General features: G+C 41.4%; 1 protein-coding gene across 9 annotated transcripts in view; it reads left to right on the top strand.

Annotated features, from left to right (window-relative positions):
- The window catches only part of DMD (dystrophin), a 1,657,593-nt gene that overhangs the window by 1,416,900 nt on the left and 212,779 nt on the right, over positions 1 to 27,914 (top strand). For all 9 annotated transcript variants that reach the window (XM_029929473.1, XM_029929472.1, XM_029929470.1 and 6 more), the window contains one exon: positions 7,499 to 7,577. In XM_029929473.1, the coding sequence (XP_029785333.1) occupies positions 7,499 to 7,577 (79 nt within the window). The remainder of the gene's footprint in view (positions 1 to 7,498; positions 7,578 to 27,914) is intronic.

Raw genomic sequence — 27,914 nt, 5'->3', positions numbered from 1 at the left:
GCTCAGGTCATGATCTTGCAGTTCATGAGTTCGAGCCCTACGTTGAGCTCTCTGCTATCAGCAAGGAGCCTGCTTCAGATCCTCTGTGTCCCTCCCTCTGCCCTTCCCTTGCTCTCTCTTTCTCACTCTCTCTCAAAAATAAACATTAAAAAAATAAGAATGACTCTAAATGATCCTTATGCACATTTGCGGGTGGCAAATTGTGCCGCCCTTCACCTGGCTCTAGGCTAGGCTCCCAGTGACATAATGGCTCACCTGCCTAGCACAGGTGCACAACTACATCATTTTAGGTTCTCTCTGGGAGCCTCTGTGCTCTTCTGGTTGGTTATATAGAACACAGCCCACAATTGGGAAGGGCTCTTCTGGTAGGTTCGTGTTCATGTTCGTGAGCATTCGTGAGCATTCTCTATCTAAAATTTTAAAAAAGAGAAAGATCAAGAAAGAAAGGAATCAACACAGAAACATAAAATAGAAGGGGGGAAAGGCTATCAGAGAGGAACATAAAGAGAGGTGGATTCATAGTGGTCTCCGATGGCACGCATTAGCATCCATGCTATAAACCACACAAAATCAACTACTACTTATGCTCCTACTCAGAGTGAGTGCTCTGTTAGTTAGCAGAGGGTACTTTCCTATGGTCTATTTTGAAGTCGAATGCAAGAAACTCTTTTCAACTCCTGTGTCAATGTCAAGAAAACACAATAAATTCAAGGAAAAGAGTATTCTGCCAGTCATTGCCTTCACCAAGCCCAGATGATTTTGACAGTGAACTGTACCTATTCCAGACCTTGTCTGAGACCATTTTTTTCTGTCTCAACTCAAAATAAATCAGAATTCAAACAATGGGTTTTAACTGATAAGGTTTGGAATAATGGGTTTTAACCGACAAGTTAAAAGGATTTTAATGGACACTGTAATAAATCTCAAGAGAGTTTCCAGGATAATGTTTAGGCATGTAGTTATGAGTATTACAAGTAAGGATTTGGAAGTAACAATGAATTAGGAAGGCCTCCCCAACACAAACACATGCTGCGAAATTTCAGGACAAAAACTCGGGAATAGACTGTAGAGAGTCATTTGTGTGCATCTACATGGTTTATTCACGACCATCACAGCACCACGAGAGGGTTGTGGGTTTTTTTATGGGCTCATTAGTGTAGGTGTGAAGACTGGTTCTTGCATGCCCATGGATACTTATGAAAGGTCTAGACAAACTGAGAGCCAGAAAATCAAAATGTACATGCCGAGTTACATCTTTTCCCAAGCCTGGAATAAAAATGATTTATGCGTATAGTGCAAGTAGGAACGCTTGGACACTCAGAAGAAATCACATTGTTTAGCAATGTATTGACACATCAAGAGAGACCCCTTCGCTCTCCTGAAACCTCCAGTGAAGATGAAAATTTGAATGTAATTAACAGGTCAAAAGAAAAATTGGAAGCCCTTGAGAATTGGAAATAAAGCTTAGACACATTTGCATTTAGATAAATTTACTTGAAATCATTTCTAAGAGCTACGATGTTGTTCTCTCTCTTTTTCTTCTCTTTTGGACCTATGTAAAGCGTTTTGGACAAAAATGAAATAAGGGTATCCTTCAGAACACAGAGAAGAATGGACTGAGCTTTGGGAAGTAGGCACAGCTGGGAATAGAATGTGTTATCATTAATTTAGTTGAATGACTTGGTGTTCTTTCATTATCCCCAAGATGTTGCTCTCTACTCTACCATAATTATACATACTACAGTGCCTAACATGATACGAACTCAACAAGTATTTTTATTCATCATGTTTATCAAATATTTATTGACCATCTCCTAGGGTAAACTACAAATAAGATAATCAAAGTCTCTATCTTCATGAGCAAGTATGCATTCTTCTAAGTATCTTCCGAATGAATGAAGAAATGTTTCTTAACAGCATGAAAGAAGGGAGGTCTCTGCCTACAGAACTCATCTGAAATGAGAAAGCAAAGGAAAATAACAGAGTCCTCCTAGCTCTCAAATATAATTGTTTAATAATTAGAATAAAACAAATAGGAAGGAGAATTGGGTTCTTGGTTTGTCTTGCAAGTTATTTTTAAAAGTTCGGGTCCAGTATCATAGACCCAATAAATCTAAATGGTTTTCTTTTCTTTTTTATACTTTGATCATCAAGAAAGGAGTAAAGACGGGCACCTGCATGGCTCAGTCGGTTAAATGTCTGAATCTTGATTTTGACTTAGGTCATCATCTCACGGTTCATGGGATGGAGCCCAGGTCAGGCTCTGCACTGACAGCATGGAGCCTGCTTGGGATTCTCTCTCTCTCCCTCTCTTTCTCCGCCCCTCCCCCATTCACATGTACATGCTCATGTTCTCTCTCTCACTCACTCAAAATAAATAAACTTTAAAAAAAAAAAAGAAGGAGGGGGACAAAGGAGAAAGGGAGGGGAGGTCTTTCCAAAAATTTTGCTGGGAATCTCATGATAGAGAATTCTTTGTGCAGAAGAGAGTCGTTAGGGTGACGATTCTTGAATAAACTGTACATTAATTCATTCAACTAATACGTAGAGTACCTGTTATGTGCCAGGGATGGTGCTAGTCCCTGGCAATGTAGGAGGAAAAGAAAGATGTGGCCCTGTCCTCACAGAGCATATATTTTTTTAAAAAAGACCTTTTTAATTTCCTCTGACACGCTTTTACTGAGGAATACTGCAAACTAGATTCTGGGTATTTAAGGAGCAGATGGCAGTTTTTTACCCATCTGGGAGAGCTCTAAAGAATAGACCCTTGTGTGTCAATAGATAAGGATTCTTCCAGTTCTCAGCTTTCATGATCTATCATCTAATAGTGGATACAGGATGTATGCTTCCCAAAAGATGTTATACTTGTATTTTCTTTGCATAAAAGGAAACAGTGGTATTGCCTATTAAATCAGAAGAAATTAGGTTCTTCCTATCTCTTTCAATAATCCTAATTAAATGCCTCTGGTTGTTCCTGCCTTGCTCATCCCCTGTCCCTTTTATTCTCACTTGCCATTCCTTCCTTTAATGACTGAGACAAGTAGTTCGTCTTCTCCTGGCCATACGTGACCTCCCCAGTGACCATGACTGTGAGGCCGGGGCGTCATGTTCCATGTGAATTCCCACAGCCATACGCCATTTCTTCCCTTTGGAATTGCTGTCTTTCCATCAGCAATATCCTCACTCTTCCAGTCTTCCACACCGGAAATACACACGTTCTGTTTGTTTCTTCAAAAACGAAGCTCCAACACCAACATTAACCAGTTCTTCCTTCTTTCTAAGTACCTCCTTATCTGCATTCTTTCCCATTCCGGGCCACACACAGTCTTCCTTCCAGCCCCTGTCACACCGCACCTAGGTGATTGCACCAGCCTCTGCCTGGTCTCAGCTCCCAGGTCTCTCTCGAATCTGTTATAGCATCTCTGACCCACTCACCTGCATAAACCTGAGCCGCTTTCTCAAATCCCGAGTCACTGTACAGACATCTTTCTTGGTTCCCACAGCCTTGCCAGGAAAATCCTGACCCTTGGAGCCGCGGTTTGCATCTCTGCTTCCATGATACATGGCTCACCGTACCTTTCCACCCGCTCCAACAGCCGTGTTCTGGCCTAGGCCTTTCCTCGGCTCATTCCTCCCCCTCCTCCCCTCCCCAGCCTTTCTGCATCCAAAGATCCGAGACTACAGCATTTGCTCCTTGTGTGTTTCTTTCAGTATTAACAAATATATGTCTGATGAACAGGCAATTAACTGAGTAAAGAATGAATTGTGTGGTGCCTGGGTGGCTCAGTCAAGTAAGTGTCCAGCTCTTGGTTTCTGCTCAGGTCGTGATATCATGGTTCATGGGTTCGAGCCCTGAATTAGACTCTGAGCAGAGAGCATGGAGCCTCCTTAGGAATCTCTCACTCCCTCTCTCTCTGCCCCTTCCCTGCTCGCTCACTTGCTCACTCGCTCTCTCTCTCTCAAAATAAATAAATAAACATTAAAAAATGAATTGTGCCAGAATGCAAAATACTAGTGTAGCATTTGCTTCCTAGTCTGGATACAATACTTGATATTGCTAAAAAACAGCCAGTTAGAAAGATCTAATGCATGGAAGTTATTGTTTCAAAAGTTTATCAAATTTCATTTCCTTGCCTAATTGCTCACAGAATAAAGTGCCTTTTTTCTTAGGTAGCTACGGTGTGCCTTCAAGTTTTTTCTCTTTTTTAAAATGATGCCTTGGTTTATTGAATTGTGCATTCAATTCATGCAGTACCTTTCTCCAAGGATAATTTGTGAAGAGAAATATTTTGTGTTTAATTCTTTAGTTACCTTAAGAGTGCTGAAGTTTTCATTTCATTACATAACACGTTTTTAATTTCAGTCTCTCTCATGCATTTTCTCCACTTTGAGTTATCGGGATGGGAATTTACTTCTGTCTCCTTTTAATTTCTTGACAATATCGGGTATACCCTGGAAATTACCTGGGGAGTTCACCTTATAGAAGAAGAAAGCGACCTTCAGAGATGAGTGGACTCTAATGGACTCAGATGCTGTCTCCCCTGGTCGCTTTGAGTCTACTAACACTACTGCCAGGGGACAGGGCCTGTGACACAGTTATGTTCTTTTATCATGTTTCCCATGGGATTCCTTTCTCAGGACATGAAAAGATGTCTGGTCACTGTCCACTCCCATGTGGCCTCCTCATCTACTCTTCCCCACCCCCGAACTTTCACAATTATCTCTTGATTCATTTGTTCATGAAATGACCCATTCTGCATTGAGAAATAATGATGTCCTTCTAAACATTCATCTGCATGTGTTCTCCAGAATCTTGGGACATCACATCCTTCATGACCAGGCACTGACCTTGCTTTGGGTCATAAAAGATACCAACGACTAAACTTTCCTAGATACGTACACTCAATCTGCTCTGTGGTTGGTAAATTGAAAGACTAGCTGCATATTAAATGTGTCTCAAATACTCTTCTTTTGACTTTAATCTCTAAACTAGCAGTTGAGGAGCAAGAGCTGGGCTAAATGAGCTTGAATCCCAGCTCTGCCAATTTACTAACTAAAGTTAGGCAAATTGTGTTGTTGTTATTGTTTCTTAACTGCTCATGTGTCAGTTTCTACATCAGTGAAGTGGGCAGATAACACTACTTCTTTTTTTTAATGTTTATTTGTTTTTGAGAGAGAGGGAGAGAGAGAGAGAGCACAGAGGAGGGGCAGACAAAAAGGGAGGGAAGGAATCCCAAGGAGGCTCTGCATTGTCAGCGCAGAGCCCGATGCAGGGCTCGAACCCACAAACCTTGAGATCATGACCCAGCCAAAATCAAGAATCAGACACCTACCCGACTGATCTACCCAGGTGCCCCCAGATAATATTACTTCCACCAAATTACTTACTGTGAAAATTAAGCTAATTCATATTGTCATGAACAGAATGCTTCATAAATATCAGCCATTTTTGTGCCTAATGTATTGCCTTGCCCATGATAACTTCTTCCCCTCCATATATTAATCATAACAGCAATAATAACAATCGCTGCTAACATTTATTGAGTAATTTCCATGTGAAAGAAACTGGGCCCAATGTTGGACATGTCTTAGCTATTTCCCACAGAAAATTCTGTGAAGTAGGTCATATTGTTGTCCCATTTTACTGATAAGGAAAGTTAACATTAGAATACTATACCCACGGACATGCAGCATGCAGGCACTCTCTTGTTTGTTCTCCTATTATCTGTCTGTATATGTGTCTGTCTGTCATGAGTACACATAGGTTTGGTCAACTATTCGTTAAGCATTTGTTACCCACTTACTGTGTGCAGGGTTCAGTGGATCTTGTGGGACGGTAGGGAGTGGAGGAGGGATAAGCAAGGAATGGTGCCAGCTATCAGAGAGTTGACAGGGCATTGCAGGAGATAACTCCTGTCCCTGCAACTACAACAGACAGTATGATAGAAATGCTCTAGGTATAAACTATGAGCCTTGAGGGTGCCAAGGAAGCAATCCCTTCTAATCTGGAGGTTGGAAAGTAGACATAGAAACATATACAAGACTGGAACTGGAAGCAAAGGGGGAGGACAGCGCTCTGGAGAGGAGCAGCAAAAACAAGTCACACAAGTGTTAAACTGGATGGAACACTGCAGGACAGGCCGGTTCAGTGTGGCAGATAGCGCAGGGTTATATAGGGCCAGGAAGGTAGGTTTGAAGTCTTCCTCATGCTTTTGTGTGCCTAACAGTGAAGCAGATCCTGCACTTTTTGGAACTCCACATGCCTTCCCAAATATTTGTTCCAAGCGAAGGTGGGCAAGGCTAGGAGAATGTGAAAAAAGAAGATTGTTCTGAATCTATTACAGGCCCTTGACAGATACTGTGTGATTGGAGTCGGCTTTAGACCAGATGACATGAGCCACATTTCTGATCTTGTTTAATATCTGTTTTATCCCTTGGGAATTAGCCACACCATAGGATCGAACCCACTCGAGCTTTGCTGGCTCTGGGCAAGAGCTGACCAAGTCCTTGTTGACCAGGGGCTGTTCAGAACCAAATTAAGATCCAGATTGGTAAAGCCTGGGGCCCCACTACGACCTGATCGGCAGAATGCCAGATAGCCAAAGCAAAGCATTTCCCCCAGTCAATTCTCCCCTTCCCAGAATGGATCTCACTAAGCTATCAGGACACTGTCAATATATTATAGAAAAACCTATTAGAAAAAAAGAATGCTAATTTTTATTTCATTCCACCTAAAGAGCTACTTCACAGTAAATTTCAAGTCATCAAAAAACTGAAATCTGAAAATGTCTTTGATCTCATTATCTCCTCTATAATGTCCCTCTATTTAAGCCTGGCCTCTACTTCTTTGATGCCCAAGTATTAATCTACTGTTGGTTACTTGTTAATTGTCAATAATCCATTAACTATCAATAGGATTCCCAAAAGGATTAGTCAAAACCAATAGACTAAGACAAAATATATGCCGTTCCTGAGATCCTCATCTAGTATATGAGGGAATGACAACCTCCCTAGCCTTGACATGAAAGATTTAGTGGTGGCATTTCTGATGCTCATGGGAGCGGTAGTTCATTTGTGTCTGCCAGTGAGCAGAGTGTGAAAAAAAAAGTCTCATTTTAACATTACCATGAAAGCAAATCTTTTTTTTTTTGGCCTTGGTTTGATCAAAATGGCTCTCCGAGGTGATAGGGGCACCTGGGTGGCTCAGTCGGTTAAGCGTCTCACTCTTGATTTCGGCTCAGGTTAAGCCCCGCTCTGACCGTTAGGATTCTCTGTCTCCCTCTCTCTGCCCCTCCCCTCCTTATGCACACACGCACATACTCTCTCTCTCCCAAAATAAACAAACATTAAAATATCTATTTGAAAAAACAGTTATAAATTGCTGCTTTAGTGTTCCAGCTTCTGAGGCCCAAAAGATCTGACCAAAGAGGGTACATCATTTTCATTGCTCCTCATTATACCTCATGAGAGGACATCATTTCTCTCCTCTTCCTCCCAGGTGGCCGTTGAGGACCGCATCCGGCAGGTGCACGAAGCCCACCGGGACTTTGGCCCCGCGTCCCAGCACTTCCTTTCCTGTAAGTCGCTGTCACCTTTCATTGTTTAATGTCTTCATTGCATCTTTGTAGCAAAGAATGAAGACCTGAATTACCATCATCTCTGGCAAGTGCACTGGAGGCATAAATCCTCCTGAAATACACGTTGGTGGGGAAATTCAGAGGCTTAGGAGAGGAGGACCGAATAGACCATTTTGCCCAGGCTTCAGCTAATGCATAATTGTTTCCTGCAATGTGTGCTCAAGTGGTAACTTTGGTAATATTTTTGAGTCTTTAGTTCTGCTGATAGCAGTTCACTTCATAAGCTGATAATTATGATACTATATAATTATGATAGGATAATTCAATATGTGTTACTAGGAATCTATAATTCTCTAGCTCTATATAATTCATTAAATACTTCCTGCCTCCAAGTTGGAACCACTTCCTGTTTCCTTTCCCCAACCATTCTTACTGCTCTGTTATCCTTGATCGCTATTCCTTCTTCTTTTAGCTTTCCTATTTTATATTCATTATATTCGTATCATTAATTATACTATTCATATGTATTATTGATAAGTATTATATGTTTTATAATAAATGCTAAGAGGAACAGCCTAAGTTAACTGAGAGTTTACTATTGGAGCGTCCTGTTAATATAACATTACACAGGACATTGTCAAGCTCCCATTTTCCTCTGATTCATGTTCTACCACTCTTACTTTGATTACAAAAATGTGTATTTTGAGGATTTTTTTTCTATTTAAAAAATCATACTTCTACCACATGGAGTTAACATCTGTTAACACTTTAGCATATTTCTTCTCATACATGAATATGTATAAGAGCTTCATCATCATTTTATAAGGCAATTACTTTGAGCCTGGCAGTGTTACAAATATGAACTAATTTAATCCTCAGACCACCCCATAAGGTAGATACCATTATCACACCCATTTTAAAGATGGGAAAGTTGAGGCAAACAGTCCCACAGAGACTAACAGAGCCAGGATTCAAAACCAGTGGGTTCCAGAGTCTGCTTTAACCCCCGCACTGGACTGTCATTTACTTAATTTATGTGTTTTATAGACAGGAAGGAATTCTGTATGATCTCCCTTCATCTTCTGCTCCCTTCTTTTATTGCCATTTTCTGGTCCTTTGCTTCCCCTTCCTTTCCATTTTCCATACTTTAGGAAAAAGATCTTAGTTCACATTTTCAAGTATTTGACTGGATGCTTTCATTTCTCCATTTTGGCTATTGTTTTTTCCAACAAAACTTCCTAGAAGGCGGCAGTCATGTCTTTTTGTTACACACGATAATGTATTAAGTAAGAAGTTGTCCTACTTTCCTGATCGGGTCTAACCTCACTCTGTGCATGCAGTCATTGTTTGGCCAATATTGCACATGCTTAGGAAGGGCCCGAAGAAGCAGGGGCAAGTTAAAGGAGCTTACACAATCAAGTGGAATTGGGGCTTCTAGGAATACCTCTAGCATAATTACGAAGCCCACAGATTTTATCTTCTGTATTTTTCCAAATCCCTGGTCTGCTCAAGTAGCCTTGGTGAGTGCCATTCTCTTCTATTTCACTGAGATTAAGTGCAATAACGTATTTGTAAATGACTTGTAGGTCATAAACAAAACTATTACTATTATGAATATTCATTACTCCTCAAACACTGTGTGTATTTATTCATCCTTTATTCTCTCTGCCCGCCCCACCCAAATTCCCATGTCTTCCCCATTAAGACCTCTTCTCAGAAAATGATATGTTATTTAACCCAGGTGACAGGTAAAGTTTAATGTGTACTTCTCCTGGCTTATTTGCATTTTAATAGAGTGAAAAGCCATAAGCCTGAGGAATGACTCTCTGTTGGTAGAACATCATCCACAATCTCTGAGCTGTGAGGGAAGAACTTGGAGGGGCCAGGTGGAGCATCCTTACACCCTTTAAACAATATCACACTGGTGCCTGCTTCCAGAAAGGTCAGGCTAGTAGACACAGATGCTCATAAAGACATTCATTTCCCAGCCCTGGAAGCTGCCAATATCTTAATCAGAATATCAGGATATGCTTAGAAGCCATGCCTGTGGATAGCAGATACTACCAACTCAGTTTAAGGGATATTTGAGAAATAGGACTGTGAGACTAAAAACTAAATGAAGACTTTATTTGTGCCATCCTTTTTTATTTTTATTTTATTTTTTTATTTTTTGAACTGACAACCCTGAGATCAAGACCCGAGCTGACATCAAGAGTTGGACACTTAATGGACTGAGCCACCCAGGCACCCCTGTCCTTTTTTTTTTTTTTAATTATAGAGGTAATAAATGCCCCTCTAGGAAATTTTGGAAAGCAGAGAGTACAAACAGGAAAAAAAATTACCCTTAATCCCACCACTTGGAGATAAGCACTATAAAAACTGTGCTCTGTATACTTGTCTTTCTCTCGGGGGTGTGCGTATATGTGCAAATTCAGATTCTCTTCCCTTCTTTTAAATGAAACAGGGATAAAAACACATTAACATTTTATGACCTGCTTTTTCCCTTATAACTATAATAAAAATAGTTGTGTGTGCTTAAATATTCCTCCACAGAGTAATTTTTTAAATGGCTAGGCACTATTCTCATGTCTGGCTCTACCAGATTTACCAAGACAATTTTTTTTGGCCACAAAGTATCATTTATTTATTTATTTTGGGGGCGTTAGTAAAAAAAAAAAAGGATGTTTATTATTTTCCAAAAAAAGGTAAATTATTCTTGTACCACACATAGAAATTAGAATTAAAGATAAAGAAGCAATATTTCTTCAGACTCCCACTACTTAGTTTTAATCTCCAGGGTAGTTTTGTTTTGTTTTTTTATTGTTTATTGTTCACTTGGTATCCATATAACACCCAGTGCTCTTCCCCACAAGTGTCCCCCTCCATGACCATCACCCCCCTTCCCCTTTCCTCCTCCCTCTTTAGCCCTCAGTTTGTTCTAGTATTCAAGAGTCTCTAATGATTTGCCTCCCTCCCTCTCCCCAACTCTCTTTCTCCCTTCCCCTCCCTATGGCCCTCTGTTAGGTCTCTCCTGTTAGACCTATGAGTGCAAACATATGGTATCTGTCCTTCTGTGCCTGACTTATTTCGCTTAGCATGACACCCTCGAGGTCCATCCACTTTGCTATGAATGGACATATTTCATTCTTTCTCATTGCCATGTAGTACTCCATTGTGTATATATACCACATCTTCTTGATCCATTCGTCAGGTGATGGACATTTAGGCTCTTTCCATGATTTGGCTGTTGTAGAAAGTGCCGCTGTGAACATTGGGGTACATGTGTGCCTATGCATCAGCACTCCTGTATCCCTTGGGTAGATCCCCAGCAGTGCTATTGCTGGGTTATAGGGGATTTCTATCGATAGTTTTTTGAGGAAACTCCACACTGTTTTCCAGAGCGGCTGTACCAGTTTACATTCCCACCAACAGTGTAGGACAATTCTTAATTACTCAATAGTAAAGTTATTTCAGATTTCTCACTATTCTATCCAGTATTGTGACTGATATCCTTTACATACCTTTGTAGACATCTATTCTCCCTAAAAGATAAATTCCTAAAAACAGAACTGCTCTGTAAAAGGATGTTTACCTTTGTAAGGCTTTTGCTTTGTGCTGCCACACTGACCTCTGGAAATCACCATAATCTGGGTGCCCCATCAAACCCATATTTGAGGGCATTTTCCAAGTCACTTACTTGCCATTACATTGTGTTCAGTGAAAGCAAAACAGTTTTTCCCCTAAAGCACATAAAAACATGTTTGAAAAAAATACCACTAAGGTCATAGTAAATGAATTTGAATGAATATATGTCTAATTGGCTTCCAGGTTAATAAAAATAATAATAATACTAAGTCTTGGGTGACTTAGAAATTACAAAGAGAAAGAAAGATGAGCCACTAATTGCGCCCCCAAACATGCTCACCATGTCTCTCTCTCTTATTCTCCCTCTCCATTTCTCTCCTTCTCCTTCCATCCCTCTCTCTGTCTCTCTCTCTCTGTCTCTCTGTCTCTCTCACACACACACACACACACACACACACACACACACACACACACACACATTCCCCTTTGAAAGTTACATTACCAGCTGTCTTTGTTTTTTATCAGTAGAGAGAGGCACGCTTTTACTCAAGAAAAGTATTCACTGTTTCTTCTTGGTGGCCCAATCTCTACTTGTTAAAGAAGTTGTTTCTTTTATCTTAGATCTGAGAGAAACGAGAAAAAGAAAACATTGTAAAATATGACCCTTATCCATTGCTAGACACTAGCTTGCCTTTTTTCCAGCTTTAATATTCTACCACTTTTATGGGGCGCCTGGGTGGCTCAGTCTGTTAAGCATCTGGCTTCGGCTCAGGTCAGATCTCACGGTTCGTGGGTTCAAGCCCCGCATCGGGCTCTGTGCTGACAGCTAGCTCAGAGCCTGGAGCCTGTTTCGGATTCTGTGTCTCCCTCTCTCTCTGACCCTCCCCTGCTCCAGCTGTCTCTCTCTGTCTCTCAAAAATAAAATAAAAAGCAATTAAAAATTTTTACTATTCTACCACTTTTTTAAAAAAAGATCTTAGGTAATCTCTACCCACTATGTGGGGCTTGGACTCATGACCCCAAGATCAAGAGCTGCATGCTCCACCAACTAAGCCAGCCAGGTGCTCCAATAGTCTACCACTTCTAATTGACTTTGCAACTTAAACCAAGAAAAGGGAGAAGTTCTAATACCTTGAGTTTTTAAAATTATATAAAGTTATATATATATACATAATTTACTATATTTTATATAATTTTAATCAAACTGTTAGCATTTATACATGTATTAGAATTCATAATGGAAAAGTAGTGTCCATGTCTTCATATGTCAATATCAAGAATGGCAGAGTACTCTGAAATTGTCCATCCTTCATCTTCAAGAATTTAAAACCTTTTTTTAAAAAAATGTAAGTTCTTTGTGTGTCAATTTTCTCAGTTCTCTGAGCTTCTATTCTAAATTTTAGAATATAACCAAGGATAACTGTATATTTGAATAAAGGTAGAAATCTTTCTGTCACAGTGAAAAGAACTTTGAGCTGTCTTAACATTTTACCAGTTCTATGAAATCATACCATCTGCAACCACATGGAGGGAGCTAGAGAGTATTATGCTAAGAGAAGTAAGTCAGTCAAAGACAAATACCACATGATTTTGCCTAGATGTGGAGTTTAAGAAACAAAACAAGCAATAGGGAAAAAAGAGAGAGCAACAGTTCAAGAAACAGACTGTTAACTATAGAGAACAAACTGATGGTTGCCAGAAGGGACGTGAGCGAGGGGGTAGGTTAAATGGGTTATGGGCTGCGGGTGTACTATGGGAGTGTTGAATCACTGTATTGTACGCCTGAAACTAATATCGTGCTTTATGTTAACTAATTAGAATTTTAAAACATAAACAAAATATTTTACCAGTCATAGAATTCCCCAGAGTAGCATTTTCCAAACCATGTTCCTCAGAACATTAATGTTCTGTATGATATTAATAACTCTTCCTTGAAAAAAATAGTTTTGTGGTCAATAAGATTGGAAAACCACTAGCTTATAAAGGTAAGAAAGTTTCTTTTTTGTTGGAATTGTTGCAGCCTTGAGTATACATGGAAACGCTAAGAGGAAGAAAAAGTCAGCAGCTTTTCTCCCTACTACAGTGACTCTGGGAGCCTTTTTCAGGTTTACCAATTAATTTCTCACTAAACACGCCATGAAACGTGGTATAGGAATCTTTGCCCTAAAGTGATATTTGCCAAATGGTTTAATAATGAGAACTTTCTGCTGAAGGTAGTAAGAACACGATCCAATTAAAAGGAAAATGAGTTATTTATAAGGCAAAAGGGTCAACTTTCTCTTTCCTGGGGTTTCTGGCTCCCGCCCCCACCCCAGGCACCCTGTATGCTGTGGAATTTCCTAACTGGAGAGAGGCTAAGGGACAATCTATCTGAGTTGTTTTTGTAATACTCATTAGTGAATACCGAAGTCAGTTTAATGACTTGCAACCAACAACTTTTTAATGGAATGGAGGAGAGGAGAAAATATCAGAGTACATTGCACAAGCAAGGTTAAGTATTGTTTTGACACTTTGGTTTTGATTAGGGGTGGGGGGCGGTACGCGAGTGCACGTGTGCATACGTGTGTGCCACAACAAAACGGAAGGTACTTTGCTTCTGTGAGTGGCAGTCCACAGGAATTTAAAAGGCAGTGAAATACGCCACCCCTGCCCTTATTTTTACAGATGAAAGAATAGGTGCAGAAAGATAAAATGACGTCACCAAGGTCACACGCAAGGTGGGACTGGACCCCCGTCTGCACTTGCAAGCTGCATCCCACCCTGGCTTAACATTTACAACACTCCGGCCCTGGACTGTCTAATTCACCTGACACTGCCGCAGACTTCTCTCTTCTGTTTCTCTCAATGTGGGCCATACTCAGTTGATTTACAGAGCCTGGATTTTTCTCTAGATGCCTCTGGGCCAACTGTTGTCTCCCTTGGGATATTGGCTAAGACTCTGGAACTAAACTGACTAGGTTCAAGTATTGGTCAGATCCTCAGTCTCTTTATCCTCATCTGTTTCATCAAATGTAAGACATATTTCCTCCCACCAAGTCGTGAAAGCCCTGAAATCACAATGTAGCTAATATCTAGTGAACTTTTGAATTCAATGAAATATGGTAATATTATCTTATAGGGTTATAGTGAGGATCAAATGGTTTATGTATGTACACATGTGTGTATATGTATGTAGAATACATGCAGTAGCATCTCTCACATAGTGATATGTAAGTGATTGCTATTAGCATTAGTGTCTCTGTTACTGTCAGTTTAACTGTATAACTTCTAATCTGCCTATTAGAGTCAAACTAGACGTGAAAGTATCATTTGTTCTCTTGTATTTGATTGTATGTAACTAGGTTCTCTCTTTCCTGAAGATATTTTTCATGGATCTAAGGGCAGTGTTTTCTATAAGAGCTCAATAGTTATTTGTGTAACTAGTGAATGGATGAATAATCAATGAGTAAACCCTAATCTCAGCAAGGATAGGCTGGTTTTATATTCTCCAGCACCTAACATTGTGTCTGTACTTGGTAGATGTTCAATAAAATCATTTACAGAGTGAGTTATGTTTTATACCCAAAAGAAGATGAGGTAAATTTGCTCCTGACATTGCTAATCCACAGTGGCATGAGATTTAGGTTAGTGACTGTCACATAGTAGATGCTCAATAAATAATGTGACCTTTCATGTTGCCTCTGAGCAAGGACTAAGAGCATTCAGAACTCGACATGGTCCTTTTTATAAAAGTCTCCAGTGCCCTGTAATATATTAAGGGGAAAAAGCAGACCTAAATTGCAGCATGATCGCAACTATATTAGAAAATAAAATAGAGACAACAGAAGAGGACACATGAAGACAAGACTGAAAAGAAAATACATCAAAATGCAAAGAGTTATTGTGTTTTTCTTTCTTTTTACTTTTGCAGATGTTTTTATAATAAGCGTGTATTACTTTGATAATGGAAAAAAACAATAATGGTAAAGATTTTTATTCTCTAGCTTTTAACCCACGGACCTCTTGGTGTGTTAAACTCTGTTGATGGCTATGGAACTCCTGAAGATGGATTTCCTTTTTACTATTTGTTCTGAGTTTCTTTTTTTTTTAATAATAGTTTATTGTGAGATTGGTTTCCATATAACACCCAGTGCTTCTCCCCACAAGTGCCCCCCACCATGACCATCACCCCCTCCCCCCCTCCCCCTCCCCTTTCAGTCCATGGTTCGTCTCCAGTATTCAGTAGTCTCCCTTGATCTGTGTCCCTCACTCTTTCCCCCTTCCTCTCCCCATGGTCCCCTGCCAGGTCTCTCCTGTTAGACCTATGAATGCAAACATATGGTATCTATCCTTCTCTGCCTGACTTATTTCGCTTAGCATGACACCCTCAAGGTCCATCCACTTTCCTACAAATAAAGCTGTGAGTTTCATTGTGTGCTCTTCTTGTTCTCAGATGAGGCCGTGTAAAAAGAACTGATCACTTATTTCTTCCAGGCTTCATCATCTTAACTTTCTTAATCAAATCCCTGGTTAACTCTATGTCATTAAAGCAACTCAAGCCAGTTAGAGTTTCGCCTTGCTACATAGGAGTAAGAAGTTTGTTTCTGTCCTTAGAGTTGCCAAACTTTCAACTCTGTCCCCACCCCCCGCCCCGCCCCACCACCCACCTCCTCCTATTCACACACTTAATAAAGAAGGTGGGGGGAAATAGTTAAAGCACATCTAATCATTGCTGGCATTTCACTTAACACTGCTCCAATCTATGCTACCATTGTCCTCAGGGGATGGATGAATTTGAAATACTAGTGGGCCAATGATTTAAAGCTACAGATAGGCTTAAAGAAGCCATCATGACAACAGGAAGAAGCTTGCAGATACAGCATGATTTTCAGCCCAATGGTCCCTATCAGGGAAAAGTCTCAGGGCAAAATAATTTGGGCCCATTTCTTCAGTCATCACATGCAATTGCGACTGTTGGGAATTTGGGACACATGCCTTCCATGATGCTGGTAACAGCTTCATAAGTTCAAAGGTAACCTTTCAGATGCCCCCCAACAAGCACAGTGATAATAATCAAAACCTATTTCTATGGCCCTGTCTCCTTGAGCTCAAATTTTTATTCTCCATTAAGACTTAGATTTGTTTGCTTTAGACTAACCTTAGTAACAAAATGTTTGCATCTTTGGCCTACATATCCATTTATTTGGACACATGAGGAAGCTTCAGCATGTTCTCGGTTCCTGCAGTAGGAGTTTGTGTGCTGGAGCTGGCTTATCCCAGTTTGCAAGAGCCAGTTGTTCAATATACAGTGAGTGTGAGCTGGTTGTTCACCTGCCCTTCGGTAGCCTGAAATCCACCATCATAGAACTATTGATCGCACACACACACACAAAAATGGTACTCAAGTCCTGGAGGCACAGCTCAGGATCTAAATATCTCTGCCTTAAGCTCGGATGACCACTGGCCCCGGTTTGTCTGGGCTGTTCTTGGTTGGAGCACTGAAATCCCTGTGTCCCAGGAACCCTCATCAGTGCTAAGTGTACCAGGATGGCTGGTCACCCTAGCCTTAAGTCGTGTTTCGTGTTGCGTGGAAATAGACCCTAGGTGGTTATTCTTGTACAAGAAATTTGTGTAGACAGCAGCTCTTGGGTGAAGGTGATGAGGGAGGTAGTGAGGGAGTCAAGCTAAATGAGGAGGTAGAGACAAACTTCACTGAGGAAGGTTCTCTGGAGCTGGGTCAATGGGCCCATGGCAGTCAACACTCAAAGCAGCTGGAGATGGCTGCATCGGCAGGGAATGGGGCTCTGAAGGGGACACCAGCAGCCTCAGCTTCCCCCAGGCTTGACGATGCTCCTGCGATACCCCATGCAAAATGTGACTGTGGCGTTAAATGATGACACTTGGCTTGATCACCACCCAACACTCCCCCACGTCCCTGGGACTTAGTCTGGTGGCAAGGCAGAGATGGAACAAGTGTCTGCCTTCTTTCTTATTTTGTCTTCCTCATCACGACAGGTTTCTTTGGGCCTCATGGGGACCTAGGCACTGAGGCCAGCTCACAGCCCTAAATCAGTTTCATGATACACGGGCACTATTTTAGTGGGAGGCTGGCTCTGAAAGGGATATTTTTACACTCCCCGGAAAATGAAGGCATTTGTGAGTTCAGCCTAGAGAACCATTTTGTCATCTGTCCCCAAATACAAAGCTTTGCAACACAGAAATGGTGGAATCACATCCTTGTGGGCAAAAATCATTACTTTCGTTTTCCATTTGGATGTTTTCCATTTTCAGAGCACAATCAGTTTGGGATTACAAAATAGTTTTTGGTGAGACCTTTGAGGTGAGGACAAAGGCATTTTGTTCTTTTGTGGACTTGCATAAACTGTGCCTGGTTTAAAAACTGTTCTCTTGAATTTTTAAATATACTTTCAGATATCGGCAATAACAACCCTCTTGATTTCAGTCTACTGCAGACGGGCTTTGCTTCCTTAGGGCTGCAAGGAGTGGGCATGGGCTTAGGAGATCAGGGGACAGCTGCAAACACTAGGAAGGCAGAATGTTCGTTACCATGAAGAGTATTTGCTTCTCCCTCCATGTGCTTTGCCGCCGGGGACTCCAAACTACCACATTACCATGGCTTCTCTCTCTCCTCGGACCTGTCCTTACTCACAGTTTCTATGGCCTTGTGACTTCTGTTTTCTTCTTTAGCCCTCTCACTGTTTTTTTTTTTTAATTCCCCACATTTCCACCATCTAAATTTTTCTATATATGTTGCAGTCAAACACCAAGAAAGAGTGTCTGATTCGGTCAGGTATTGACTATTTATATTGAAACCAGGCTTTCTGGACCTCGGCACTCCAGACAACACAACTGCGCTGTGCATTGTAGGAGGTTTAGCAACATCTCTGCCCTCACCCGACTACGTGCCAGGAGTACCCACCCTCTCAGTTGTGACCATGAGAAAATGCCTCCGGATGACGTCAAATGCCCTCTGGAAGGTGAAATTGGCCCTTCCACTCCTGTATCCCTAACTCCTGGACAATGTGGAGCCGTGGCAGTTGGGTCACATGGGACACTAAGTAGAATGGCCTCAGGCTGAGGAATCATTTGAGACTACTTTTCTACAACTCCTAGGTCCAAGGAAGTGAGGAGGAGTGTTCCCAGACAACCTTCAGCTGGCTGTCCTTCTGGGAATTGCTTCAGCTGCTTCCCCCAAGGTCACACAACTTCCATGGGCAGCTCCTGATGGATGCAGGGGTGGAAAGACCTGGCCACTTTGGCCCAACTCTGAAGAACTCTAGCATTCTACTTCATTAACTGAGACTTCCTGGGCCTGCATCGTAGCTTGACTTCTCCCGTTGCCATTCCTGGCTCCTTTCTTCTCCCTTCTGCATGTGTTGATCTCAAGGGCACATCATGCTCAATATCCTGCTCTCTAAACTTTGTCTTAGAGTCTGTTTCCTGGGGAACCCCATCTGTTAGGGGACAATGTAACTGACAGGCATTTCAAAGTATATGAGGAAAAGGAATTATAATAGGCTCATTCTGGTCACTGGGTGATTTGATTGACTCGTGCTTTCATAATGAGGTTGATGATTTTGTCCAGTGTATGTAGTGATGATCATTATTTCAGATGACTGACCTCATGACCTCCATTAATGGGTATGCTTAAGAACAGCATGAGATTACATCAGCCTCTTGCCTTATACCTTAAGTTCAGCAGCATACATACCAATGACAGTTAAGAGTTAGAATGAAGGATAGTCGAAAAAATAGATCATAAAAGGAAATGGGTTGGAGTGTGAGCACCATAAGGGTAAAGGGCATCAGTTCCTTTTTTTTAATGTCATTCATCCAACATCTTGCAGATAAGTGCAGGATATGGCTTGATTGAATGAATACCTGGCACTCTAAAGATTATTCCGTAATACAATAGGGAAGAACTGAGTCTGGTGCCTAGTCTAATGTCCTGAAAAACTGAGGAGCTTCACTTTATTTTCAGCCAGCTAATAATTGATCCATTCTGTCATTCAACTAATCTATTCCATGACTAGTGTATGTTCAACTCTGTTCTAGATCCTAGGGAAACAGTAGTAAATAAAAGAAAAATGGTCTCGCATGGAGGTTACATTTTAATAGGATAAAGCAATCAGGTCATGATAATTTTAATTAAGAAGAATAGGGGACACCTAGGTGGCTCCGTCCATTGCGTATCCAAATTTGATTTTGGCTCAGGTCACGATCTTATGGTTCATGGGTTCGAGCCCCACTCATGTTTTGTCTGTCTCTCTGTCTCTCTGTCTCTCAAAATAAACAAATAAATAAACATTTTAAAAAGAAGAATAAAGCAGGCTAGAGGTGATAGGGGAAGGGAACTTTTTTAAGGGGAGGAAGGGCAGAGAGAATCCCTTCCAGCACAGAGCCTGACATGGGGCTGAATCTCACAAACTGTGAGATCATGACTTGAGCCGAAATCCAGAATTGGATGCTCAACCAACTGAGGCACCCAGGCACCCTGGGGAGGGGAGCTTTTTAAATGTGGTGGTCATGGGGGTGACGCTTGGGTAGAGAAGTGAGGAAACCGGGCATATACTGGGGTGGGGAGGGAGACAAAACTGGGTACCAGGCAGAGGAAACAGTAATGCAAAGACCCTAACATGAGAGCAAGTGTAGTGGGGGTTTGGGGAACAACCAAGGAGTGTTGTGAGACTGAAACTGAGAAAGCAAGATGGTGAATAATAAGGAGGTCAGTGAGCGACCAAGATCCAGGCCAGGTAGGGTCTTACCAACTATGATTTAAAACCTTTGACATTTTTTATTAAGAAGGGAAGACTTAAGGCACCTGGGTGTCTCCGTTGGTTAAGCGGCTGACTTCGGCTCAGGTCATGATCTCACGGTTTGTGGGTTTGAGCCCCGTGTCCGGCTCTGTGCTGACAGCTAGTTCAGAGCCTGGAGCTTGCTTCAGATTCTGTATCTCCCTCTCTCTCTGACCTTCCCCTGCTCGCACTGTCACTCTCTGTCTCTCATAAATAAAAAACATTAAAAAAAAAAAAAGAAGACTTAGGAGGGTTCTGAGCTAGGAACTGACGATCTGAGTTACTATGCCTGTAGCATTCATTCATGTATTCATTAACTGACACTAGGCACTTGTAATAGACAGAATCCTGGCCTTGGGATGCTCAAATTCTAAACAAAAGAGAAAGACTGCTAAGGAAAAAAATCATGACCTTCTGTACCTATGATAAATAGGAGTGGTGCAAGTAGAGGAGAAGGAGGAGTAGTTAATTCTACGGGAAGCAAAATGAGATGTTCTTTACAGACTAGTAAATGAGCCCAATTTCCATGGAGGGTGACACTTCCCACACAGCCCCAAGCAATTGTCAGATACCAGCAGGTCCTAGAATTCCATTCCATTCCAATACTACCGACCTGTAGAGTGTCAGATTCCACAGGTTAAGGGTACAGTCCTACAAGACTGTCCCTCCCCAAGCAACCCTGCCCACTTCAGATGCCAGTCACAAGCCAGGTTGTTACCAGTGTTTCTGACCATCCAGCTATAGACTGGAGATTTCCACAGCCTCCTCCTTGGACTTCACACAGTGGCAAATCTAGATTATATATAACCTGTACTTCTTTCGACGGAACTGACTATGAACCAGAAGTTCCTAGGACCTCCTCCTCAGCTTTGATTAATTTGCTAGAGGTGTTCCCAGAACTCAGAGAAACATTTTACTTATAAGATCACCAGTTTATCACAAAGAAATGTAACTCAGGATCATCCAGATGAAAGAGATGCATAGGGCAAGGTGTGCAGGACGTGCGGGGCTCCCCTGCCCTCCCCAAGTGAGCCCCTCGCCCTACATCTCCAACCTGGAAGCTCTGCAAACCCTGTCCTTTTGGGGTTTGATGGAGGCTTCATTACAGACTAATGGTTGATTAAATCATCAGCCATTGGCCGTTGAGTCAACCTCTGGCCTCTTTCTTCTCCCACCTCCCCCGGGATTGGGGAGAGGTGGGAATAGCAAATTCTAACCATCTAATTAAGAGGTTGTATCTCCAGAGGCCCATCCTCTGGTGCCTTCCAAAAGTCACCTCATTAACCCAACAAAAGACACCTTCATCACTCTCCACCCAGGAAATTCCAAGGGTCTTGGGAACTGTGAGCCAGAAACTGCAGGCAAAGAGCCGATATGTATCTCATAAATCACAATATGACAACTAGAATTAATGGACATTGTCTCTGAAGCTGCATGCAAATCCAAGGTAGAGAGTATTTCATCTGAGAGGAACCTTAGCAAACAATGCTTCTGATTGCTTGACCCCCTGATTTCCTTCACCTAGCAAGGTTCACAGGACATATTCTGATACAGTGAATATCCCCCTTTCCAATTTTACACGTAGCCTCCTTATAGCCCTTTTGTCCAGAAAGGGATTTCTTATGTATGTATAATGAATATAAATATAGGTTTTAGAGAGTGCTAATGTTTTAATGAGCTAGAAATAGGCAGACAAGAGAGAATAATTGAAGGATTAGTCAACATGGGGACAATTTGACTTGGTAAGAGAAAATCTGAGCAGGAAATGTCTAGAAAAAAATTAGAAGAGGAATGGAATGAAATGAGCTCGTTTATGGTATGAGTTAAGAACAGAGGGATTTATTCTCAAAAGGTAAAAAGCAGGAGCTTGTATTGTAGACCTTGACCTAGGCCAGCTATCAAGGGAAAGAGACTGATTCGAAAGACTTGGCCCTGGAGGTCTGGAGCAGGTATATCTATTAAGAGGCGGCAGGGGAAGAGGGAAGTTTTGAACCAAACCTTCAGTTTTTCCTGGAGCCCAACACAAAAGCTCACCAGAACCCTTGCTGTCTTAGGGCAAAATGCAGGACAATAAGGCTTATGTCTTAAATAAGATCAGATAATTCCTCCAATGTGAACCAGCCATTCTAATGTATATATTTTTAAAAAAGATAGTTTGGTCACATGAAATTTAATTTGAAACTCAAGAAATTAAGATGAAAATGTCTTGTTCTATGTCTTTCTAAAAATACTTAGCTCTCTCTTGAATTCCTAAACAATTCATAGTATAAAATGATGAAACATGGTTGACTTTCATAGTTGACACCAGCATCAGAGTGGCAAAAAGATTTGTCTCCTCTCAAGTTTTACTCCTCTGAGAACCACATACAATTTTTTGAAGAGAAAGAAAATGGCTGGAAAAGGGGTTATTTGCTTGAGTTGCCTAGTCCCATGCTTTAGCAGTCAGCAGTCACTTTAAGTCTAGGACTACGGACTCTCATCTGGCTGGTTCCCCTAGGATTCTTCACACTGGCAGTAAAGTTGGTTGATGGGATGAATACCCTGATGACTCACTACACTAATGATGATGATGATAATAATAGGGATAGGAATAAGAAACCAAAAAACCTGGAGCCCTTTTTGTTCTTAACACGAAGGAAGAATTTTCTGTGGATTAACCTCTGTAATCTTCACAACAAACCTGTAGAGTAAGGAGTAGACATGTTGCTCTTTCATAGAAGAGAAAACGGACTGGACAAGTTTAATCACTCATTCAAGTTTATACTTGGAACCGTTACAGCTTATCAATTTCATAGAAGGGGTTCCAGAACCTAGTGAGTGGCAACACACATGTCTCAACTGCGAAGACTAAAGTGGGTGATCTGCATTAGTCTTTGGCTGATGGTAGGGAATGTAGCTAGTAACAGATCTGGGGGGACATCTGCTTGGGAATATTTTTGTATTCTTTAGTCTCTTTGATTTTCTTTTACCTCCCTCTCCCCCCACCCCTCCTTCTCTTTCTCACCATCCCTCCCCCTGTCCCTTCCTCCTATATGAGAATAGACAGTTTCTATTCTAATGTTTATAGGTCTACAGGTCGACTGTGGTTGAGATGATCTAGATCAAGTTTGACTGGAAAGCTTGGCTGTAGCTGCAGGTTGGAGGCTGTCTGGGTTTAGCTCCAGGCTGCTAGTTCCATTCAGGTTGTTTCTAAACAGGTTAGGTGTTAAAGCCCCTGAAGGATCGAGCAGAAGCCACCTGGGGCATGCACTCCTAGGAGATTCCAAGAGGAAAAGAGCACAAGCCTCTCTTCGTATCATGTCTGCTAAGGCCACGTTGGCCAAAGTGAGTCCCGTGGCTAAGCCCGAGGTCAAGGGGCCGGGAAGCATACTGCTCGCCGTGAAGCTATGGCTAAAGTATAGATGTTTAATTGTTTCACAATGCAAGAAAGTGTTAGGATCAAAATGTAATCTCTCCCACTTTCTTTTGGCTTTAATTTTTGTCATATCCTTAGCTCTTTCTCACTTTTGCTTTCTAAATGAATGTGCATCTCATCTACAGTCATTTGGTTTTTAATATCTGAGTTGCTCCCCACTGGCTTAGGCTTCAAATTTTACATTCCTTGAAATTTCCCTGGTGCCTAATACAATACCATTCACACAGAGAGCATTCGGCAAATGGTGTTGACGGCCTGCCATCTTTTAAAAGCACATCTGGAAAGACACTGAAGGCACCTGGCAATATTGCACCGACTTGTTAGTAACCTAGCTTAACCCAGATGGCCTGAAGACCGTAGCCACCTTTACCCAGGGGGAGAGTTCTGTGGAAATACAGTCAGGCTCTTCTGTTCAGAATTAGTCAGAAATTCCATGAGTGTAACTCAGTCACGGCTCTATTTATATGAACCCCTATCCTCCGATAGCTGGCCGTAGGTTTATTTCTTTCTAACTGTCCTAACAGTGACAAGGAGGTTCTTGGAGTTTCATAGAAGTCATTTGGAAGGAGCTTTTCTTTCATGAGCAGTGCTACCAAATATTGGTTATGAGATTTTGCGGCACTGGGAAGCCAGCAACACTTGGGTATGTTTATCTTTGCAACTCGGGCACCTTGGCAAGTAGTTTAGTATGAGCTCCTGACTTCCCGGATCAAATGTAAGCCTGATACTCTACATGACTTGGCAATCTACTGACAAAGCCCACGGTGCAGTGTCCTGTTCGCCATGTGCGATGGTCTCGGCGCTCGGTGTTATCTGTCTGACAGCTCATATAATATTTACAGGTTGTTATTCGTGAGGAATTTTACTTAGCCATAAAGATTTTCACAGCTATGGCAGACATTAGAGGTCTCATTCATCACTCCTGTGACCTTCCCCTCTGGAATGTAGCCCATCTGTCTCTGCTGTTGAAATCTTTATGGAAAATCTGCCCATCTTTGAAAGTTTAGTAAGTGATCTTAAAGTTTTCATTGAATCTTTACTTTTGATATATGATACAGACATATAAAGCACTATTCTTATTTTAATTTAATGTTTTGAAAAGTGTTAAATTTAACTTGGCCTTTCAGTAAAATGACAGAAAACTTATTCTTGCTTCAGGAACTTTATGTGTCCCATCAAAAGAAGATAGAAATCATACAGAGAAAGCAATCACAATGGGGGAAAATGATAGACACATACACATACATTCAGCATTAAAAACTACTTGAAAACGTAAGCACTGTACTATAGTCTTTTTTTAATGTAATTTATTGTCAAATTGGTTTCTGTACAACACCCAGTGCTCATCCCAACACGTGCCCTCCTCAATGCCCATGACCCACTTTCCCCCACCCCCCATCCACCCTTAGTTTGTTCTCAGTATTTAGAAGTCTCTTATGGTTTGCCTCCCTCCTTCTCTGTAACTTCTGTCTTCTTCCCCTCAACCATGGTCTTCTGTTAAATTTCTCAAGATCCACATATGAGTGAAAACATATGGTATCTGTCTTTCTCTTCCTGACTTATTTCACTTAGCATGACACCCTCGAGTTCCATCCACATTGCCACGAATGGCCAGATTTCATTCTTTCTCATTGCCATGTAGTATTCCATTGTATATATAAACCATATCTTCTTGATCCATTTGTCAGTTTATGGACGTTTAGGCTCTTTCCATGATTTGGCTATTGTTGAAAGTGCTGCTATGTACATTGGGGTACATGTGCCCCTATGCATCAGCACTTCTGTATCCCTTGGGTAGATCCCCAGCAGTGCTATTGCTGGGTCATACAGGAGTTCTGTTGTTAATTTTTTAAGAAACCTCCACACTGTTTTCCAGAGTGGCTGCATCAGTTTACATTCCCACCAACAGTGTAGGAGGGTGCCCATTTCTCCACACCCTCACCAGCATCTATAGTCTCCTGATTTGTTCATTTTAGCCACTCTGACTGGTGTGAGGTGGTATCGCAGTGTGGTTTTAATTTGTGTTTCCCTGATGATGAGTGATGTTGAGCATTGTTCCATGTGTCTCTTGGCCATCTGGATGTCTTCTTTGGAAAAGTACCTATTCATGTCTTCTGCCGATTTCTTCACTGGATTATTTGTTTTCAAGGTATGGCCTTCTTTGAGTTCCTTATAGATTTTGGATACTAGGCCTTTATCTGATAGTCATTTGCAACTATCTTTTCCCATTCCTCTTTAGTTTTGTTGATTGTTTCTTTGGTAGTGCAGAGGATTTTTATCTTGATGAGGTCCCAAGCACTGTACTATAATCTTGATTATGACCTTAGAAAGTAAAAAAAAAAAAAAAAAAAAAAAAAAGGTGGAAATAAGTTTTTCATGTAATTTAATATTTTAGCAAGGACACTAAGCAAATTCCATAAATAAATGAATTGAGTGGGCTGGTTTACAGAACAGAGGGGAGGGATGACAAGCCTTCAGATGTTCCCCCTCTCCATTTACATTCTCCTCCTTTCATACCCAACTTCTCCATTACTTGGTTAGGACCTAACCTTGCCACCTCCTCCTGTCTACCAGCTGCTTCCACGTCCGTATCCAGTTCAGCCTTCACTTCTCTCGTGAAATTGCCCTCTTGAGATCACCAGTGATCTTGTGACCAAATACAACTTCCTCTTCTCTATCCTTAGTCCACTGGAACCCATTGGTGCTCATAATATCTCAACATCTGGCTGTCTTTCTGATATTTCCCCCTACTTTATTCTAGTTTCTGTATTGTTTTTCTTTGGAGGCTTTTTTAGTGGTGCTGCCATTACAGCCCACTTCCCAGGGTACAGTTTTCTTTTAACAGTCCCCTTTCCTGTAAGAGTCCAGTCATTTTTATAGATCCAGCTACCATCTAGTACTTACAGTCTAGTCCTTTCGCCTGAGTTTCAGTGAAAAGACTTACCTTCCAAATATTTTAACCTAAATATGTAATGTATCTGAAATTCACCTTCCAGCTTCTTTTTTCTGCCACAGAAATGCCCAGTTGCCTAATGACTATAACTTAGAAGTATAGAGTCATGTGTTATTTCTCACTTTGAGTGGATGCCACATTCACCTAGGAACAACCTGCTGAACTCTACCCTCCTGCCTCCATTCCCTTGTACTTGGTAACACAAGAACCCTGTTCTTATCTTTCCATCAGCATAATCCTCTCCTTGTCACACGGTCTCTGGTCCCCTCTTTCCCACTGTGTCAAATATGGACTAATTGATTCATGCTGATGAATAGTGGACAAATAGTCTGCCTGGTCTAGGCAAAGATATAGAACGATACCCCATAAGCCCAGGCAGTTAGTGTTCAAAGGCATCTCTGTCTGCCCTGCTGTATCCTGTGTGTGGCACAATACTAGTAGTTAGGAGCGGAAGCAAGGCATGAAGACAACTGCTGCTTAGTTGAGGCAGGGAGATTGATTCTGGAATTACCATCATTCAGGCAACATCCCAAACATTATTTGTATGGTGATTAACATTTTGCAAAGCAATTTCATATCCATTTTCTCATTTTATCCTGGCAGTATTTCCTCAAGGGAGACACCATTATTCCTATTTTTCATATAAAATAAATAACGCTCAGGGACAAAACAAGACTTGCTTAAGATCAGGGAGGGATGGTGGAGTTAGGAATTAAGTCTATTTCTTCTGAATCTCTGTTCTAGACACTTTCTACTTATCCACATACATCTCAAGATGCTGGGCTGGGCTTTGAGACAGGAATCCAATGTACTTAGTGCTCCTCTGAACTCAAAAAGTCTACAATCTATCATGGAGTGAAGGGGTGTGAGAGGCATGTTCTCAAAGAATCTGTATCAGGCCGTATATGTAATGTGCCTTAAGAATTAAACCCACTAAATGCCATTGACCAGCAGAAAATGGATTTTTCCCTTTCTACCTGGATCAATAAAGAAAGACTCCTGCTGGCAGGAGTGTAATTTGTATAAAATGTCTTTAACATATTCATAGCCTTCAATGAAATAAATATATTTCAAGGAATTTTGCTTAACAAAATTGACAAAACTGTGTGCAGAGATTTATCTACAGAGATGTTCATTGCAGCCTTACTTACAACAGTGAAAAACTGGAAACAATCTAAATGTTCCCAAAGAGGGGCTTTCTTCAATAAGTCATGGTGCAGCCATTGACAGAATGCTGTTCAGCCATTTAAAATGTGAGCCGGGAATGATGTGAGCAGACATAGATGGTGTGTGTGTGTGTGGAAGTGATTGGGTCAGAAGCAGGATTGGCCACATGAAACAGAAAACTCAAATAACAGTGGCCTATCCCAAGTACAGCTGTATAAGGTTCTCACATAGAAACCCAGAGAGGGGTGCTTGGGTGGCTCAGTCGGTTAAGCATCCAACTTTGGCTCAGGTCATGATCTCGGTTAGGGAGTTTGAGCCCCGCATTGGGCTCTGTGCTGACACCTCAGTGCCTGGGGCCTGCTTTGGATTCTGTGTCTCCCTTTCTCTCAAAAATAAATAAACATTAATAATAAAGAAAAAAA

This window comes from Suricata suricatta, chromosome X, assembly GCF_006229205.1.
Source record: "Suricata suricatta isolate VVHF042 chromosome X, meerkat_22Aug2017_6uvM2_HiC, whole genome shotgun sequence".
NCBI lineage: Eukaryota > Metazoa > Chordata > Mammalia > Carnivora > Herpestidae > Suricata > Suricata suricatta.
Note: the sequence above shows the minus strand (reverse complement) of the source record. Positions and strands in the feature narration are given on the sequence as shown.